This window comes from Haliotis rubra, unplaced genomic scaffold (assembly GCF_003918875.1).
Source record: "Haliotis rubra isolate DU_JTF1 unplaced genomic scaffold, ASM391887v1 Scf634, whole genome shotgun sequence".
In the NCBI taxonomy this organism is placed as follows: domain Eukaryota; kingdom Metazoa; phylum Mollusca; class Gastropoda; order Lepetellida; family Haliotidae; genus Haliotis; species Haliotis rubra.
The window spans coordinates 527,081-547,136 of record NW_025767340.1 but is presented as its reverse complement, the minus strand read 5'-3'; the positions used below and the strand labels follow the sequence as shown (position 1 = coordinate 547,136).

At 40.3% G+C, this 20,056-nt stretch overlaps 3 protein-coding genes across 4 annotated transcripts in view; 1 reads left to right on the top strand and 2 right to left on the bottom strand.

Annotated features, from left to right (window-relative positions):
• Positions 1 to 3,930: 3,930 nt before the first annotated feature.
• LOC124256658 (zinc finger protein 62 homolog) lies at positions 3,931 to 11,935 on the bottom strand. The gene has a single exon (XM_046690631.1). The coding sequence runs from the start codon at positions 11,784 to 11,786 to the stop codon at positions 8,166 to 8,168; it is 3,621 nt and encodes a 1,206-aa protein (XP_046546587.1). The 5' UTR covers positions 11,787 to 11,935; the 3' UTR covers positions 3,931 to 8,165.
• A 36-nt stretch (positions 11,936 to 11,971) lies between these two features.
• LOC124256659 (zinc finger protein 761-like) lies at positions 11,972 to 16,059 on the bottom strand. 2 transcript variants are annotated; one of them, XM_046690633.1, is made up of 3 exons: positions 15,828 to 16,059; positions 15,569 to 15,620; positions 11,972 to 13,364 (listed from the first exon to the last, which is right to left on the bottom strand). In XM_046690633.1, exon 3 carries the CDS (start codon positions 13,230 to 13,232, stop codon positions 12,171 to 12,173), a length of 1,062 nt encoding a protein of 353 aa, XP_046546589.1. In that variant the 5' UTR covers positions 13,233 to 13,364; positions 15,569 to 15,620; positions 15,828 to 16,059; the 3' UTR covers positions 11,972 to 12,170. The 2 variants fall into 2 exon arrangements, with proteins under 2 accessions (XP_046546589.1, XP_046546588.1); XM_046690632.1 differs by lacking the exon at positions 15,569 to 15,620.
• Positions 13,977 to 20,056, top strand: part of LOC124256664 (lactase-phlorizin hydrolase-like) — a 101,994-nt gene continuing 95,914 nt past the window's right edge. The window contains exons 1-2 of the mRNA XM_046690639.1: positions 13,977 to 14,081; positions 14,273 to 14,480. Of these exons, the coding sequence (XP_046546595.1) occupies positions 13,977 to 14,081; positions 14,273 to 14,480 (313 nt within the window). The remainder of the gene's footprint in view (positions 14,082 to 14,272; positions 14,481 to 20,056) is intronic.

Below are 20,056 nucleotides of genomic sequence, written 5' to 3'. Positions count from 1 at the left end.
TATGATCCATGTGTAATGAACTTATGTGTTACAATCCATGTATGATGTCTTTATCTGTTTAAAATCCATGTGTGATGCCTTTGTGTGTTGTAATATATGTGTTTCATGCCATTCTGTGTTATAATCCATGCTTGATGCCCTTGTTTGTTATAATCCATGTGTGATGCCGTTATGTGTTATAATCCATGTGTGATGCCTTTATGTGTCTTAATCCGTGTGTGTGCCTTTCTGGGTTATAATCCATCTGTGATGTCTTTACATGTTATAATCCATGTGTGATGCCTTTATGTGTTATACCTTTGTGTGTTATAATGTATGTGTTATGCCTTTAAATGTTATAATCCATGTGTGATGCCTTTCTGTGTTATAATCCATGTGTGATGCCTTTATTTGTTATAATCAATATGTGATGCCTTTATGTGTTATATTCCATGTGTGATGCCTTTATGTGTTATAATCCATGTGTGATGCCTTCGTGTGTTGTAATCCATGTGTGGTGCCTTTATGTGTTATAATCTATGTGTGATGCCTTTATGTGTTATAATCCATGTGTGATGCCTTTATGTGTTATGCCTTTATGTGTTATAATCAATGTGAGAAAGCTTTATGTGTTATAATCCATGTGTGATGCCTTTGTGTGAAGTAATCCATCTGTGATGCCTTTATGTGTTATAATCCATCTGTGATGCCTTGTGTGTTTTGTGTGTTATAATGTATGTGTTATGCCTTTAAGTGTTATAATCCGTTTGTGATGCCTTTGTTTCTTATAATCCATGTGTGATGCCTTTATGTGTTATAATCAATGTGTGATGTCCTTATGTATTATAATCCATGAGTGCTGCCTTTGTGTGTTGTAATCCGTGTGTGATGCCTTTATGTGTTATAATCAATGTGTGATGCCTTTGTGTGTCATAATCCATGGGTGGTGCCTTTATGTGTTATAATGAATGTGTGATGTCTTTGTGTGTCATAATCCATGGGTGGTGCCTTTATTTGTTATAATACATGTTTGATGCCTTTGTCTGTTATAATCCATCTGTCATGCCTTTTTACATGTTATAATCCATGTGTGATGCCTTTATGTGTTATGCCTTTGTGTGTTATAATGTATGTGTTATGCCTTTAATTGTTTTAATGCATGTGTGATGTCTTTATGTGTTATAATCCATGTATGATGTCTTTATGTGTTTATAATCCATGTGTGATGCCTTTAGGTGTTATAATCCATATGTGATGCTTTTATGTGTTATAATGCACGTGTGATGCCCTTATGTGTTATGATCCATGTGTGATGCCTTTATGTGTTATGATGCATGTGTGATGCCTTTATGTGTTATAATCCATGTGTGGTGCCTGTAGGTGTTATAATCCATGTGTGATGCCTTTGTGTGTTATAATCCATGTGTGATGCCTTTATGTGTGCTTTTAATCCATAATGTATGTGATGCCTCTGTGTGTTTTAATCCATGTGTGATGCCTCTGTGTCTTTTAATCCATGTGTGATGCCTTTATGTGTTGTAATCCATGTGTGATGCCTTTATGTGTTATAATCCTTTATGTGTTATAATCCATGTATGATCCCTTTATGTGTTATAATCCATGTGTGATGCTTTTATGTGTTATAATGCACGTGTGATGCCTTTAAGTGTTATGATCCATGTGTGATGCCTTTATGTGTTGTAATCTATGTGTGGTGCCCTTATGTGTTATAATCCATCTGTGATGCCTTTACATGTTATAATCCATGTGTGATGCCTTTATGTGTCATAATCCATGTGTGATGCCTTCGGGTGTTTTAATCAATGTGTGGTGCCTTTATGTGTTATAATGTATGTGTTATGCCTATAAGTGTTATAATCCATGTGAGATGCCTTTGTGTGTTATAATCCATGTGTGATGCCTTCGGGTGTTTTAATCAATGTGTGGTGCCTTTATGTGTTACAAACCATGTGTGATGCCTTTATGTGTTATAATGTATGCGTGATGCCTTTGTGTGTCATAATCCATGTGTGATGCCTTTCCGTGTTATAAACTATGAGTGATGCCTTTATGTGTTATAAGGTATGTGTGATGTCTTAATGTGTTAAAATGAATGTGTGATGCCTTTGTGTGTTGTAATCCATGTGTGATGCCGTTCTGTATTATAATCCTTGTGTGATGCCTTTGTTTGTTATAATTCATGTCTGATGTCTTTATGTGTTATAATCTATGTTATGCCTTTATGTGTTATAAACCATGTGCGATGCCTTTCTGTGTTGTAATCCATGTGTGATGCCCTTATGTGTTATAATCCATGTGTGATGCCTTGTGTGTTGTAATATATGTGTTTCATGCCTTTATGTGTGTTTAATCCATGTGTGATGCCTTTATGTGTTATGCCTTTGAGTGTTATAATGTATGTGTTATGCCTTTAAGTGTTATAATCCGTTTGTGATGCCTTTGTTTCTTATAATCCATGTGTGATGCCTCTATGTGTTATAATCAATGTGAGTTGCCCTTATGTGTTATAATCCATGAGTGCTGCCTTTGTGTGTTGTAATCCATGTGTGATGCCTTTATGTGTTATAATCCATGTGTGATGCCTTTGTGTGTTATAATCCATGTGTGATGCCTTTATGTGTTATAATCCATGTGTGATGCCTTTATGTGTTATAATGCATGTGTGATGCCTTTATGTGTGTTATAATCCATGTGTGATGCCTTTATGTGTTATAATGTATGTGTGATGCCTTTATGTGTTATAATCTATGTTATGCCTGCCTTTATGTGTTATAAATCCATGTGTCATGCCTTTCTGTTGTATAATCGTGTGATGCCCTTTATGTGTGTTATAATCCATGTGTGATGCCTTTGTGTGTTAATAATATATGTGTTTGATGCCTTTCTGTGTTATAATCCATGTCTGATGCCCTTTGTTTGTTTATAATCCATTTTGTGATGCCTTTATGTGTTATAATCCATGTGTGATGCCTTTATGTGTCATAATCCATGTGTGGTGCCTGTATGTGTTATAATCCATCTGTGATGTCTTTGTGTGTTAAAATGTATGTGTGATGCCTGTGTGTGTTATTTTGTATGTGTGATGCCTTTATGTGTTATGATCCATGTGTGATGCCTTTATGTGTTATAATCCATGTGTGATGCCTTTATGTGTTATAATCCATGTGTGATGTCTTTATGTGTTATAATCCATGTGTGATGCCTTTATGTGTTATAATCCATGTGTGATGCCTTTATGTGTTATAATCCATGTGTGATGCCTTTATGTGTTATAATGCACGTGTGATGCCTTTAAGTGTTATGATCCATGTGTGATGCCTTTATGTGTTGTAATCTATGTGCGGTGCCCTTATGTGTTATAATCCATCTGTGATGCCTTTACATGTTATAATCCATGTGTGATGCCTTTATGTGTCATAATCCATGTGTGATGCCTTCGGTGTTTTAATCAATGTGTGGTGCCTTTATGTGTTATAAACCATGTGTGATGCCTTTATGTGTTATAATGTATGTGTTATGCCTTTATGTGTTATAATCCATGTGTGATGCCTTTGTGTTTTAATCCATGTGTGATGCCTTTGTGTTATTATCCATGTGTGATGCCTTTGTGTGTTGTAATCCATGTGTGATGCCTTTGTGTGTTGTAATCCATGTGTGATGCCTTGATGTGTTATAATCCATGTGTGATGCTTTTATGTGTTATAATGCACGTGTGATGCCCTTAAGTGTTATAATCCATGTGTGATGCCTTTAAGTGTTATAATCCATGTGTGATGCCTTTATGAGTTGTAATCCATGTGTGGTGCCTTTATGTGTTATAATCCATGAGTGATGCCTTTATGTGTTATAATCCATGTGTCAAAACCCATGTCATCATGACTATAATGTTAAGGTTGATGTGACAATTCAAGGTAAAATCAAGACAAGAAATGATGGCAATACTCAGTTTTATTGTCTTGGTTCTGTAATATGATAACTCAGATTATGTCCCAATATAATTAGATAATTTATCAATGAAGATCTGTCATGACTGTAAGCTTGCATTGACGGAAACCATGTTTCACAAGCCTGAGTCTATATACTTTCATGCTATGCAAATAATCAAAAATGTTAACAAAGTGATAAAATATTCCAGTTACCCACAATTATAGAAACAAAACCCTTTCCATGCCTGCAAGAAACAGAAACTGGAGGTGATTATACGATTCCAATACATACTCTCAAAAAAAGTAGGGAAACATCATGTTTAACTTACGACTGACAATATTGGGAGATATATCGGAGTCTATCAATGTTGATACGACAATAAAGAATGTTTTGAGAGTGCATCACCACTTGCACTTCCTTATGACCATAGTTGTTTGTACAGTAGTCGCTCTTGAAAGATGAGTGGTGTATGACATGAAATTAGCATGTGTACAATTTTCATTTTCACACCAAAATAGTAGCTTGAAACAAACACTAACAACTGTGTGATACAAGATAATTGTCAAAATTAATTGTCTACAGTGATTCTTGAAAACCGTCAAAATCAAGAAAGACACCCCATGCACATGTATGGGGCTACAGCGTTGTGCACATGCATCCCATGCATTGTGTTTAGGGGTGATGATAAGCAGAAGTAAGGTGACATGGGGTTTAAGGTTGTACTTGAGAATATTTTGCTTATATGACGATGTGCATGTATGTGTATGTGTATGTGCAGCTGCTTGTACTAGCCCAGACTTAAGCTGGTATTATAGTGCTAGCTCACTGAGATACCATGCCGCAGTGAAGCATGAATACCCCACTCAGAAACAGTATACTGACTCTGAGCCGACCAGTCCTTGTTGGACCCATTAATGCCGAGCGCCACGCAGGGACCAAGTACCATATTTTAACGTGTTTTTGTTTGACGCGGCTGGGGATTAAACACACAACCTTCCGCTCTCCAGTGGACGTTCTAACCACTACACCACGGAGGCAGTGGCGATAAAGAGAAACGGTGGTGCGTTCATAAGATGTTTGTCTTTGAAAAGTTTGTTAGTGCTTATCCTTCCTATCCAAATTGAAGGTTCAGGTTCCCCTACTGTTTTAAAGAGTATATAATGAGCATGTGTTTATGAATCAGTATATACAAATGAAAACACAAGTGTTCAAGAAAAAGGTGAGAGCAACTGTCAGAAAACTAATACTAAGGCTGCTCAAAACACAGAAACAAACTCAAAATATGGAATTGCATTTCATGTCATAATTGTCACTAATGTGTTAAATTTGGAGATGCCCTATATATGTCTGCTAGAAAACATATTGAAAGCTTGAAATTCATCGATATTATTTAAACACAAAATTGTGGCAGATCCTATCAAGTCAGTCACACTACCTCTATACAATACTTGCATATAAGAGACTTTCTTATTACGAGTGTTTTCTTGTAAACATGTGACCAGTGTCAGTCAGACTGTCTGGAAGTGGTCACGCCATTTGGAAGATGGGCCATGAAACAACATGGTGATCACATATAAACACCTAAACACATACAGTCAATGCCAACAAGATAAAAGTGTAATATTCTCATATGGGAAATATTTCAAAGTATAGTGTGTGTTGTTCAGGAGTTCAAGGTTCCATGGTTGAGTGACATGTACATGGTGTCAACAGCAACATAACCTGACACATCAGCAATGACTGCTCTGAAAACAGGCTGAAGGCTAAAACCTCAGCTTCTACACTAACTGAGATACTCTGCTCACCTCTAACCTCACTACTATTCCAACAGTTAACTAACAAGACACTAGCTGTAAAAGCCAGGATAAAGTCTTAATCAAGCTCATGTGCACAGAAATTCATGGGTATACAATATGGACATACAGGCATTCACAACATTATCACACTGTAAAAACATTTCAGTCAACATCCTCACTTAGCCAAGGTATTGTGTGTCCATTCTGTTGTGATAAACACCATAGACCCACCCACCATAGTCATTGGTTACTGTCAAGATGTTATCATAGTGATGTGTTATCATGATGGTGTTACCATATTGATGCTTACCATAGTGATGTGTTACCGTAAAGATGTTACCATAGTGATGTGTTACCGTAAAGATGTTACCATAGTGATGTGTTACCGCAAAGATGTTACCATAGCGATGTGTTACCGTAAAGATGTTACCATAGTGATGTGTTACCGTAAAGATTTTACCATAGTGATGTGTTACCATAGTGATGAGTTACCATAGTGATGTGTTACCGCAAAGATGTTACCATAGTGATGAGTCTTCTTCGTTGTTACTCCTTTGACTTAGCACAGAATTAATTGGTTGATGAGAACAAGTGGAATGGATGGCCTCATATCTGTATAGGTTCCAAATCACACTCTGGTTGAGAATGGTTCCAGTGTATTTATCAGACTGCTAGTGATATAATCAATATGGCAGCCGAGGATGGTCAACCACTGATATAATCTATATGACAGCCGAGGATGGTCAACCACTTATATAATCTATATGACAGCTGAGGATGGTCAACCACTGATATAATCTATATGACGGCCGAGGATGGTCAACCACTGATATAATCTATATGACAGCCGAGGATGGTCAACCACTTATATAATCTATATGACAGCTGAGGATGGTCAACCACTGATATAATCTATATGACGGCCGAGGATGGTCAACCACTGATATAATCTATATGACGGCCGAGGATGGTCAACCACTGGTCATCACTGATTATGCTGACATGTATCACAGTCACAATGACAAGAAGCAAACAGATTATCACCATGGTTACTAGACTCAGCCTCACATTTATTCTAAAGACGAGAGGATTAGCGGAACCTACTTAACTTGTCCTGGGTGCCCTTATACAAAGTGATATTATGGCTAAGGTCACTGTAACATAGTTTAACACAGACTTACTACAGTCTTAGCGCTAAGGTCACTGTAACATAGTTTAACATAGACTTACTACAGTCTTACCGCTAAGGTCACTGTAACATAGTTTAACATAGACTTACTACAGTCTTAGCGCTAAGGTCACTGTAACATAGTTAAACACAGACTTACTACAGTCTTAGCGCTACACACAACACAGTCGACTACAACCAAGGAGGCTGCCAGCAGCCATATTGTCTTCATCTTTTTAACAAATTAAGAACTACATCTTGAGAACTTAATCATAACACACATAAAGTTCAGTTTTATGGGACTTTTGGTTTTTGAAAATAAAATTTATCAAAGACCTCATCATGTTTACTATGGCAAAGTTATAAGATCTCGACTGATGTAAATAACATCTGAAACATAGAAAGATGATTTGCCTGGGTAACATGGGTCTTATGGTTCACAGACACAAAACACTCAAATAAAGGATTGTCAAATAACGGGATGTTGTCAGCAACAAGACACTACACCACTGTGGCTGGCTAGCAGACCAGGAAGAGAAGCGACTGAAAGCATGGAGTGAGGGAGTTTTGTGTAACACTACTTTCTACGGTGTTCCTCTTACATCACTTCATACCAACTTAATGTGGGAAGAAAGTCCGAGTGATGCAGTTCTCACCTGTGAAACCACACAGCATGGGTTGGGCACCTTCAAACCTAGAACATGTCATCAAAGCGTAACAGGATTTGAACCCAAACACATCTACCTGGCTTGGCTAACAAATGCAACCACACACAGCAGATAGGGCTGTCTACCACTGACCCTGATTGCCACGCCTACATGGAACCAACCAGGGCACATTTCTTGTCGATCTGATGCTGACATGATGGAGATCTGTCTTCACTTGAATAAGATATGGCAACTTGCTACATGATGCCCTGCAAACCCATCTCTGCTACTTACCCAAGCTACACCATATTGTTCAAAATCCACAATGGAGTTTCTTTCACACAAAGTTGATTGTGACAAGTGGATACAAATCTGAAACTAATTTGTATGTAAATCGACACTCACCTGCATCTCTCAAACTCCTCTCAGTGTAGTGGTTGTTACAACTGTAAACTGAGGTCCAATAAGGTCAACAACTATACCTCTAAAACAGTTACGCTCATCACAACAGTAAATGTCTCCAAACCAAATACACTAACAAAAGTGAGAATCCATTAATAACTAAACTCACAAATGAATTCACAGTCAGTAGCATTGCTGTTTACTTCCACCGAGTTTCTTGACTTGCTACGAAGGATGTTCAACGTCAGACTGTTGTTTCCTTTCATAGACCTGCGCCACGCCATGTTGATCAAGCTGGACGCCATTGTTGCCGTTGAGATCAAGAGGGCAACCATGTCTTCCATCTGAGATGCCTTCATTGCGACAGACACCGAGTGAGACGTCTCTATGGAGACTAAGTGGTGCTCCCCTTTGTCTGTGCGACAGGTCCTGGACAGCATGGGCAGCATCCCCAACACCAGGTGAGAAGTCCTGCCCTGGTCTGCCCACAATGGTATCGGTGTACACCACACTTTCAGTAGACACTCCATCACTCTTCACATCATCATGCTGAGCTTCTGTAACAGTACCCTGATGCTGTGGTAACTCATTCTGGCCTTTCATGCCATCACCCTGACTCAACATCTCCCCACTCAGGCTGTAACCTTGGAGGCTGTAGCCTTGACCTTGGAGGCCTTCACCTTGACCCGGCAGGTCTTCACTACGATCCAGCACGATGCAATCATATCCCCCGACAACAGCAGGATGATCCCCAAAGATGGCATTAGGTTGACCTTGGACTTCATTTTGTTCTAGTCCTGAATCTTGCAACACCGTTCCATCACTCACAGTCTCATTTATGTTCCAAGAAGCAGCTCTGCTCTCAATATCATTCCCAGTGTCAACATTGATGTTCTCAGCTTCAATCTCAGACAGCAGTTCACCATCTGAAGCTGTGTACTCCTCATCGTCCTCCACGGGACTGGCCCGGTCCACGTAGATCATATGTCCGTCAATCAACATGGTGTCAGACTCACCTTCACCAAAATCACTTCCCCCATTACATTCCTCCCACACATCTTCCTCTGTCTGGTTTTGATCACTGTTGCCATCTTGGATCTCTGCTTCATACGGAACAGCCCACATCTTGCCAGGCGACTGCCCATCTTGTCTGCTATCCACTTCCCATTGAGTAACACCCTTGCCATGTTTGTGGAGAAGCTTCACGTGGACAATCTTGTTACTGAGAAGCATAAACTTTTTCCCACAAACTTCACATGCGTACGGCAGTTCCCCGGTATGAATCCTCATGTGAACATTGAAAGCAAGTTTCTGTTTAAATGTCTTATCACAAACAACACACTCGGCAACATCTTTCTTAGGAAAGGCTTTAGCTCTTTCTCTAATTCTTTCCACGCTACATTCAGGACGTGATGCTGACCGTGCGGAAGTTAGTCTCCATTGAACGGGAGGTTTGCTTGAATGAAGCTTCTTCACATGGGTCTCCATGTCAGATCTGCGTTTGTAGGAACACTCACATATCCGACACTTGAACTGTTTCTCTGTTGAATGTCTCCGGAAATGGGTATACAACTTGGATGGGGTACCAACTGCCTTGTTACATAAAGGACATTGATATGGACCTTTTCCGCTGCTTTCCGAACAACTTATGTAATGTTTCAAAACATCTTCAATCCTGGGAAAGTATTTTTTGCAAAATGTGCATGGGTGAGATCTTGAAACCAGCTTCTGGTGATCGTTGACAGCTAAAGAAGTCTGTGTAACTTTCTTTGCCATGTCTTGTTTAGACGGGGTTCCAGCAGGCCTACTGCCAGTTTTTGAGGAAACAACATGTGTTTTAGTCATATGAATCTTCAAGCTGCTTAGCAAAGTGAACTCTCTGAGACATATCTGACACTGATGTTGGTTGGAAACAGATGTGTTACTGTTCAGTTGAGTCTGATTGTTTGTTGCTCTCTCCTGGTCTGTGTACAGGTCGGCCTGATGCTGTTTGTGATGCATGTTCTTCATGTGATCCTTCAAGCTGTATGGCAGAGAGAATGTCTTCTGACAGAAGCTACACTTGTATGGCTTGATCCCGGTGTGCGTCCTCACATGGATGATCAGTTGACTCAGTACATCAAACCTACGATCACAAAATACGCACCATAACATTTCATTTGAAACAAGGGCACCATTTCTTATTTGTTTAAGGCTGTGAGTAGTGGAATGAGTCTGCAGATGCTGTCGACACGCAGTCTGTGATTCAAATTCATTTTTACAAATTGCACATCTATGTCTTTGTTTTTCTTCCAAAATTCTAAGTTGTTTCTGCAACAGTTCAGGCTGAACTTGTGTCACACACAGTTTGCTCCTTGGGTCAGTGTGGCACTTCAAGTGATATTTCTGCTTTACCTTGGAGGAGAACCTCTCATCACAAAGTATACATTTAAACTTCTGTAAACCCGACCCGGCTCCATCTGAACTGGTGGAAAACATTGTCTTCCTCTGGGTCGAGTGAGTCAAAATATGGCGTCTGAAATTGTGCAGATCAGTGAAAACTCGAAAACATGTTTCACATCTGTGTTGTGCCAGTTCGGTTTTCTTGAACTGTTTGATAAATGTTGCATTGGCTTGTTCAAAACCTTTGATGTAGAGTTTGCTATCAGGGTTAAAATGGTGGCTGATGTGCCTCTTCAGATGATGACGGAATGAGAAGTTCTGCCCACATGGGCAGGTGAATGATGTCTCCCCTGTATGTCTCTTCACATGGCTGTTCAACTGATACGTGAAGTGAAATCGTTTTTTGCACTTGCCACATTGACAAAGTCTTGCTGCCTTTGAATGAGTCACTTTACTTTTCAGTGATTTCTTAGAAGGGTATAACTTATAATGTTTCACCTGTATGTGAGAAAGTAAGTCGTTGGATGTTCTGAAGGTGGTCTTACATACAGAACATACAAACATGTCTCCTTCACTGACACTCATGTGTGACAACTTGTGACGTTTAAGATTATGAACGTTGGTGAAAGATTTTCCACAAAAACAAACATGCGGTTTGAACATTACATGAACCCTCATATGTGATGATAAGCCAGATGAGGAAGAAAACGATTTTTTACACAACAAGCATCTGTTCCCTTTGGCTGATCTCTTTGAACAACTTGGATTAAATGATGATTTGCCATGCTTTGAGGAGTTACTGTAATGATTAGCTGTTATTTTCATGTTTTCATCAGAGCCTTGGTGTTGAGATTTCTTGTGGTGATATATCTGATGTGCATAGGAAAACGATTTTCCACAAATGTTACACGAATGAGGTTTTTCTCCGGTGTGGATCCTCAAATGAAGTTTGTAATGATAATAGCTGGAGAAACCTTTGCCACACACAGGACATTTGTTTTGGTCATCGCCTTGGACATGGTTTATGTTGACTGATGACTCTTTGGTCCTTGGTGTTGATTTGCCATGGTTTGAGGAGTTACTGTAATGGTTAGCCGTTACTTTCATGTTTTCATCAGAGCTTTGGTGTTGAGATTTCTTGTGGTGATATATCTGATGTGCATAGGAAAACAGCTTTCCACAAATGTTACACGAATGAGGTTTTTCTCCGGTGTGGATCCTCAAATGAAGTTTGTAACAATAATAGCTGGAGAAACCTTTGCCACACACAGCGCACTTGTTTTTATCATTGTGAAGGACATGGTATAATGGTTTGCTTTGAATGTTTGGTTTATTCTTGGGATGTTTGTCTACTCCTGGAACACCTTGGCTCGGGCATTTTTCATGTGTCAGCCTCACATGACGACGGAGATTACACTTCAAGGAGAAGGATTTGTCACATGACTGGCACTGGTGGCGCATCATCAAACCATGCTGCTTCACGTGTTTTCTCAAAACATCCTGCCTTGCAAATTTTTTTATTGCATATTGAACAGCAATGATTGAATTTATTTTTTTTATGGGCTTTCCTTTTGTGCTGATACAGACCGCTCCAGTTGAGGAAAGTCAGGTCACACGAGAGACAGGGGTATGACTTTTCTGATGTGCCTTGTGTCACGACTTGGTCAAGGTCACCTGCACCTTGGGTGGAGGAAGTCGATTGTGCTGTCTTCATTTTGTGGGAGTATTTCATATGACTAACCATGCTGCTTTTTTTGTTGAATGCTTGTCCACATACGCTACACTGGTGTGCTAGTTGGGGGCTGGTCTGTAAGGGAATGTTGTCATGAGCTTTCTGCACGTGGCGCTTCAGCCAACTCTGGAAAGTAAACACCTGTTCACACAAGGAGCATTTGTAGCCTCCCCTCGCATGTATCTCCAGATGGCGCGCTTCAGGTCATGTGCTCGGAGAAACCTCTGCCCACACTCGGTACACAGATGGGGTTTAGCGAGGCTCTCATCATCCGCTTCCCTTTTCACCACATGTGTTTGTAAATGTTGCTTCAAGACCAACACTGCTTCAAATGTTTCACTACAAATGTGACAAACATATTTACGCTCTGTGACTTCTGGTTCCCTGGACTCGGAAGGAGTTTCCAGTTTCAGACCTGCGCTTGCACTGCATGTTTTGTGTTTGTCCACGCTGGGGAGCTCACGCGTGACAGGAACCCTGTCGATTTGGTTCTGAAGTTCATGAGTGTCTGTGTGAAGTTTGAGGTAGACATATGACCTGAACGTCCGGTCACACGTGACACACTGGTAGACCCCCTGTCCAGTGTCGCCTTGTGAGCCAGCTGGCTGGACCTTGGTGTGGGTGTCGCAATGTTGATTTAGGTCAACATATGACCTGAATGTCAGGTCACACTCATTACATTTATAGGCTTCATTTTGGGAGGCAATTTTTTTATTTGAATGCTTAACTCTAATTGGACCCAACTCCTTCATGTGTAACTTTATGTGTCTCTTTTGTCTCCAATAAGTCGGAAATACCTTTCCACAAAACTTACACTTGAACAACTTGTCTGTAGATTTCATACTTGCAACCTTTCCCGCTTTGTGGCATCTCATGTGTGAATTTCGTCCAAGAGATGATGTGAATGATTTTCCACAGACCCTACAACTGAACTGTGTGTTGACCTGAGAAATACTCTGTGCACTCTGTTTATTGTGAGTTTTCATATGGCAGATGAGATGGGTTTTCTGGTTAAACTCCTTGTTACAAGTTTCACACTTATATCGTCGTTCGCCAGTATGGATATTCATGTGCACCCTGAGACAACCCTTGCTGGACAGGACTCGGTCACAAACAGAGCACCTCCAGACACTGACTGTCTTCGACGGTCGCTGCACGCTCTTCACAGCCTGGGCCATCTTGTTGAGTGCTGATCAGGTTCACATGCTCCAGTAGGTCATCAAATCTTTCCAAGTTCCTGATTCTGTGCCTGAGTTTTGTTTTGAAAAGTATTGTCCACCATGGTCTTGGTTCCAACCAAGATGACAATTCTGAAACGAAAAAGAAGTGTAAAACTTCCACCTGTAACTTGTGTCTTGAAATTATTACAAATTATAAAGCCTGGTTATAAGTATTACTAGGTGATTCATATGAAATGTAAATATGATTTGGAAAAAACCGAACAGTTTCAGATATATAAAGTTTGGGTATGGGTTAAAGTTCTGGGTTCTGGCTAAAACAGGATACTTGTTGGAATATGTCCAAGCGACATAGTGTGGGTAGTGAGGTGAGGAGGCGGTCTAGTGTGGGTAGTTATAATGGTGCCAATAATGGTGTCTTAGAACCTAAAAATATTAAATGTCAAATCTAGAAATTGTTTTAGAACATTGCCATGGTACATAGTTAAGGCCTTACAATGGGAACATTGACATCTGCCTTAATTATGACATTGATGATTGAGAAATATGTGGAGTTTGGTGGCTTGTGAAAGGTTATGAAAGCCGGACAGTAACTAGACTGAACAGAACTTTGCGGGACACCACAGGAAGGTGATCGTGTACATGCAGAAATTTAATGTAAGACAGGTTGATTGAAAAGTTGAAATGATGGGTCTTCCCAATTACAGCTTTTGGTACCTCTCCACAATGATGTCTGGTTGAAACATGGCACAGAAACAGGTGCCTCTGCTGGTAGATTACCATTATCTACAGAAACAGGTGCCCCTGCTGGTAGATTACCATTATCTACAGAAACAGGTGCCCCTGCTGGTAGATTACCATTATCATTATCTATTATCTACAGAAACAGGTGCCTCTGCTGGTAGATTACCATTATCTACAGAAACAGGTGCCCCTGCTGGTAGATTACCATTATCTACAGAAACAGGTGCCCTGCTGGTAGATTACCATTATCTACAGAAACAGGTGCCCCTGCTGGTAGATTACCATTATCTACACAGGTGCCCCTGCTGGTAGATTACCATTATCTACAGAAACAGGTGCCCCTGCTGGTAGATTACCATTATCTACAGAAACAGGTGCCTCTGCTGGTAGATTACCATTATCTACAGAAACAGGTGCCTCTGCTGGTAGATTACCATTATCTACAGAAACAGGTGCCCCTGCTGGTAGATTACCATTATCTACAGAAACAGGTGCCCTCTGCTGGTAGATTACCATTATCTATCCTCTGCTCTCTGGGTGGACACTCTAACTACACCTTTTTTTATGAAGGCGGTCTGCTGTTGTCAAGCAATTGGTTAGCATGATCAGACATTTCCTTTTTTTATGAACATCGATACAAGGATGAATCCTCTCATATCCAGCTAAGAGGCCAGGAAATTTGCACCACTGTTGATATTGTTACATACTCAAGTATTATTACTGGATGCTTGTGGATGTTGGATAAGCTCAATGTTTACATTACACTAGTGAAACAATTCCTGTGAGAGAACTACATTGAAAGTTATCAGTCTATGTGTATCACACCATCGTCCATCAGTCTATGTGTATCACACCATCGTCCATCAGTCTATGTGTATCACACCATCGTCCATCAGTCTATGTGTATCACACCATCGTCCATCAGTCTATGTGTATCACCATAGTCCATCAGTCTATGTGTATCACACCATCGTCCATCAGTCTATGTGTATCACACCATCGTCCATCAGTCTATGTGTATCACACCATCGTCCATCAGTCTATGTGTATCACACCCATCGTCCATCAGTCTATGTGTATCACACCATCGTCCATCAGTCTATGTGTATCACACCATCGTCCATCAGTCTATGTGTATCACACCATCGTCCATCAGTCTATGTGTATCACACCATCGTCCATAAAGGATCTTCTGATCTCTACGGCCCCAAACATATGACCTCTTATGTTATCATTGTCACATGATATAGTAAAGTGCTTGTGAAATCTTACAGCAGCCCTGCAGCAAATCAGTGTATGTGACGTTTTTAACATATATTGCACAGTGATTTCACTCACATTACAAGGCAGAGAGATCACCTAGCAGGTTTATGATGTCAACCTGATGGTATCACCTTGTAAACACATACCTACATGCAGCCCATATGATCTTTGTCATGGTCGCCATGATGGCAACAAGCAGCCAACATGACGATTCAATATCTTTCTTGCCATACATTTGATGGTGGGACGAATTGTGAAGCAAACACAGCTAGAGTGAACATACATCATTAGCGCACAGCAATATTACGGGTTTTCTTCACGACATTTACCTTAATCCCAGTTGAACCTCAAACAGCCTTTCTGTTTGTTTCGTAGATCTACCTGTTTGAAAACGAAATTTAGAGTTACTTCCCTTTGACTAAACCTGTCGCTTTGCCTTCGCGAGATTTATTTGTTTGCCACGCATGCGATCAGTAACTGGTTCGCTTCATGTAGAAATGTTTGAGCTTACATCGTGCACAATGAACGCTATCCGACAATCGCTATATACAACATGGGTTCTGTAAACAGATCTAGGAGCTGGCTTACTTTCCCGCTTGATGAGGAAACATCTTGAAATCTTTTGCTTGTCGTTCCCACGGGGGCCACAGTCATGTCACATACTGCCGTCTGAAACCATGCATTCATCGCCGTCAGTGGTCAGCGGAACAAACATCTGGATACAACACATGTGGGTCCGATCTGTCGGCCGACGCTCCTCCACACCACGTTACTCTCGCCAGCTGGACACACAACATATCGCACATGCATACAGCGACATTTTCACTTGTCACGTGACATTAAAACCGTCAATCAAATCTTTGCTTCGTGCTCAGGGCCCCGTTTCACCATAGGCCAGGAGAATTAGAGAGAGTTTGACCCTTAACAAATTGCAACAGAAATAAATCTCAACTGTTTTGTACTGAGACATCATCAGTGAACGTCATACTAAAAGTCTTAGTAAATCCATGGAGGAGAAAATAGTTTAATTTGACTTAATTAAGTAAGCATTAATTATAATTAACAGACATTTTCAAAATTATGAAAATAGTTTTATTGAATGGTATTCAGGTTGTGACATATCATTTTAAGCTTATGACAAGGCAGTGCCAATTATAACTTAACAAACATCCTAAAATTAACTAGCCATTAGCTGATGAAGTTTTAATTGATTTCGAATTAATTAGTATAATTACGTACAAAATCTACCAAGAGAATCTAGCAAAAAGTCCTAGAATCTGTACTTTACCAAGAAATTGTAATGCCAAATATATACAACAAGAGCATGCACCCTTGTAACTATTCTTTTGAAAGGTGAGATCAGTCAATCTGTGATTAGTGTAACATAACTGTTATATAGTGATCATACTCTTTACAATATTAGTGAGATTAGAAACATTTCAGATCAGATAATTGGAAATGTGCCATAGTTGGGCATATCTAATAATTTCAGGTGTCGCTTGTTTACATGAGAGTAGCAGCCAGGCCATACTTGACTCTAGACTGTTTGAAAACAGTTTCAACATAGTAAATAATTCCACTGTTTAAACTGGTACTGTAACATGATTTAACTGAAGACACCAATCACATAATCATGGATTTGATTTTTTTCAGCCAATGTGCAAATGTTTTAATGTTCATCTTTCTGATCAGCTACATAGAATTGACACAGCTGAAACCACTCGCCACATGCAGTGGAACAGTCAAGACCATGCTTCCTGCAAGAACATCTCATGGACCTACACTTAGTTTTACACTTGCATCTGATCAATTTCAGGAGTAACTAAGGGACCGCTGGCATACCTGTCTGTAGGTGTTAACTTGCCTTGGCAAATGTTCCAACCCAGTCTGCTGTGTTCATGTCAGCTGATCTGTCTGCCCGTTTTTGAACCTGGTAGAACACTCTGTAACTGTGGAACTGAGCAGCATTTTGTGTTGGGGGTAATCACTGGGGCTGGACACATGAATAGCTGGTTGACACCTTTTCACAAAAGTTCCTGTACCTGAGTTGGTCTAGGGTTTCCTCCATATAGGCACATAAGGGCTTGTTTCAGCCTTTGCTACATCATCATGTGAAAATTCTGGATCATGAAATATGAGCGCATGAGAAGGAAAATGTGAGCATTTAGCAGTTGTCTTCAAGTCCATACAGCCTCGATGTTGTATCACATCCAAGTAATGCATGAACAAACAGTATGTTCTCACAGCTACAAGGACCAAGGATAGCTTTTGCTGTCTGTATATCCCAGGTCCTCTGTGACTTCTACTTTCCTTGATTTACACCTGACGCGAAGAAAAGCTGTGACTCTGTATCAGCATGATGGTAAAGAAGAACAAGAAGATCTGTGTCTTCCCCGATGAAAACTGTTGGTCCCTGTTTTGCTTCTTCTAAAGCTTTCTGTACAATGAGGAAATCTGCATCAGACTCTGCTCTGTGAGTCATGAATCCATTTGCTGCTAATGACTCACTTAACAAACATACGAAGTAATGCTTGTGTTGACGGTTAACTAAGAAATGCTTTATTTTGGTTGTCAGTTCCATGTCCTTACGGAAGTTGACTACTGGTGACATTACGCCCTTGATACGTCTTTTGATGGGCAGTGTCTTTCACCATGAATCTTCAGTGATGACTGTGAGACAAATGTAATGGCTTGGTCTTTCTTTCTGAAGCTGAAATCTCCTACAATGTTTCCTGCCATTTTCCTCAAGATGCACTTCCGAACTTCTTTTGCTTTGTCAACATTCGCCGAAGTCTCTGATGTCACGCCAGTGACAATGCTCCTCAGAGTGGAATCGTCAGAGAAAGGGTTTCGGTCTTCTAGGTACTGAATATTTCTAGAATATCTTCTGAATGTCTGGCTTGTCTGGTAGTTCTTGCATCCTTGTGGTTTTCGTCAGTTGCAAATGCACTTGTGAGTTATTGAATGGAGTTACTCACTTCTTCACATGCTAGCATTGAGAGGAGACAGAGAAAACGCTGTATTTCAGTCATTCCTCTTCCTCTTGTCAAACCACCTCTTGACTTCAAGCATCGCATTATGACTTGTTCAATTACAAGATCAGTTGAAAGTCCTGCCCCAAATCTCCCACTTCTACGGATGACATGGTAGCCATTCATGAGTTGATGTAAACACTAGGGTGATCATCAGGTAATCTACACATGTTTTGTATGTAGATGCGTGCACTCTTGGCATACATGTTATGTCCTGAAGCTGCAAAATATGGAAGCATCTGAGAAATTGCAGAAAGATGGAGTTTCCAGTTTCCTGTCCTTTCAGCTTTGATATATTAGATCCATGTTCATGAGTCACTTTTTACAGCTTCCATTCGTCCAGGTAATCTTTCAAAGCAGAGTTTGGAAGAAACATCTTCTGGAGTCAATTATCCACTCATAGGTCCACCATACAGTCAGACAGCTTCAGTACTATCTTCATCTTCATGACTATCAGTGACATCTGCAGATAAATCTTCATGGCTGTGAGGAGGAAGGGAGGGGTGGGGTGGGGTGGGGAGGCACATCAAAAGCCCTAGCAACCAAGAGAACATCCAAGCCTTTGTCAACCAACATATGGGTTCTAACAGCTCTAGCAGCTGCTTTTCCACTGAGCATGTGTCCAACTGAATTTGAATAACTGAACTCCATATACTATTTCAAACATTTCTTAGAGTCCTGATCCAGCCATTAGATGCCCAATACTTTCCATGTGAAATCCTCCTAATCGTAAGACAAGAGAACGAAGGTCACTGTTAGCTTGTTCACTGCCAACTATGAGTTGTGCCTTCCTCCAAAGAGGTTGGTCAAATGTCAACACTGGTGTCTCGGTGTATTTTCTTGCTTGTTTGCAGACATACTTCAAGGTTGTAAATATGCCAGACATGCATGTTGGATCCATGTCAATCATAGGAAGGAACACCACAGATGACGTATCAGGAAACTGTCACGACGAACTGTTTGTATCATCCCCGAATATGATGGTCTAACTTAATGTCTCAGCAGCCAGAATGATTTCCACAGAAGATCAATCATTGCTGTAGGGTCAGTTTCTGATGAGTTTACCATTGACTCATAGTAAACAATTCTAAGACTAGTACATGTAGGTTTATTATGAAGGAGTTTGATTCGTCCAAGCTGCAGCATATCTTTGCTTTTACATTAGTCATCTTAATAGACATACCTGTCTTGTTCCTGGTGTGACCGCTGCAATCATGGGCATACCATGTAATGTGTTTGATTCATCTAGAGTACAGGTGTTGTGGTCCACATTACCGGCAATATACTGAATGACGTTTCCAAATGTTCCTGGACTTGTTCCCGGGATGTCAGTATGGCAGTTCCATTGCTCACAGCAGCACTTCTCTCAAACCTTTTACCTCATCATAAGAAGCCACGAGTATTCAGGGAATCAAAAAAAAATCTGAAACCAAACGAATGATACATTTGCACATCAAGTCCAATCTGAAGCAGGGCTGTGAGAACTCTTGGCCTACAACCTTGCATTACTGATTGTCCAAAAAAGATACCTTGATATCAACATTTTGGCCTGGAATCAGTTCTCTAAGTCAACATCGTCACATCTCTGGAACAAATTCCAAATTTGCTTCTAATGATGCCATTTCATCACATGAAGGGTATCTATCATTGTTGACCTCTACTGACTTAATGTCCTGCTTTATGGGCTTGGCTGCTGTTTCAATAATCTGGAGCTTTTCTGTGTGTATGTCTTTCTTTTTGGGTTGCTGATAGAAATCATGGAGAATGGATGAGGCCGTACTTGTA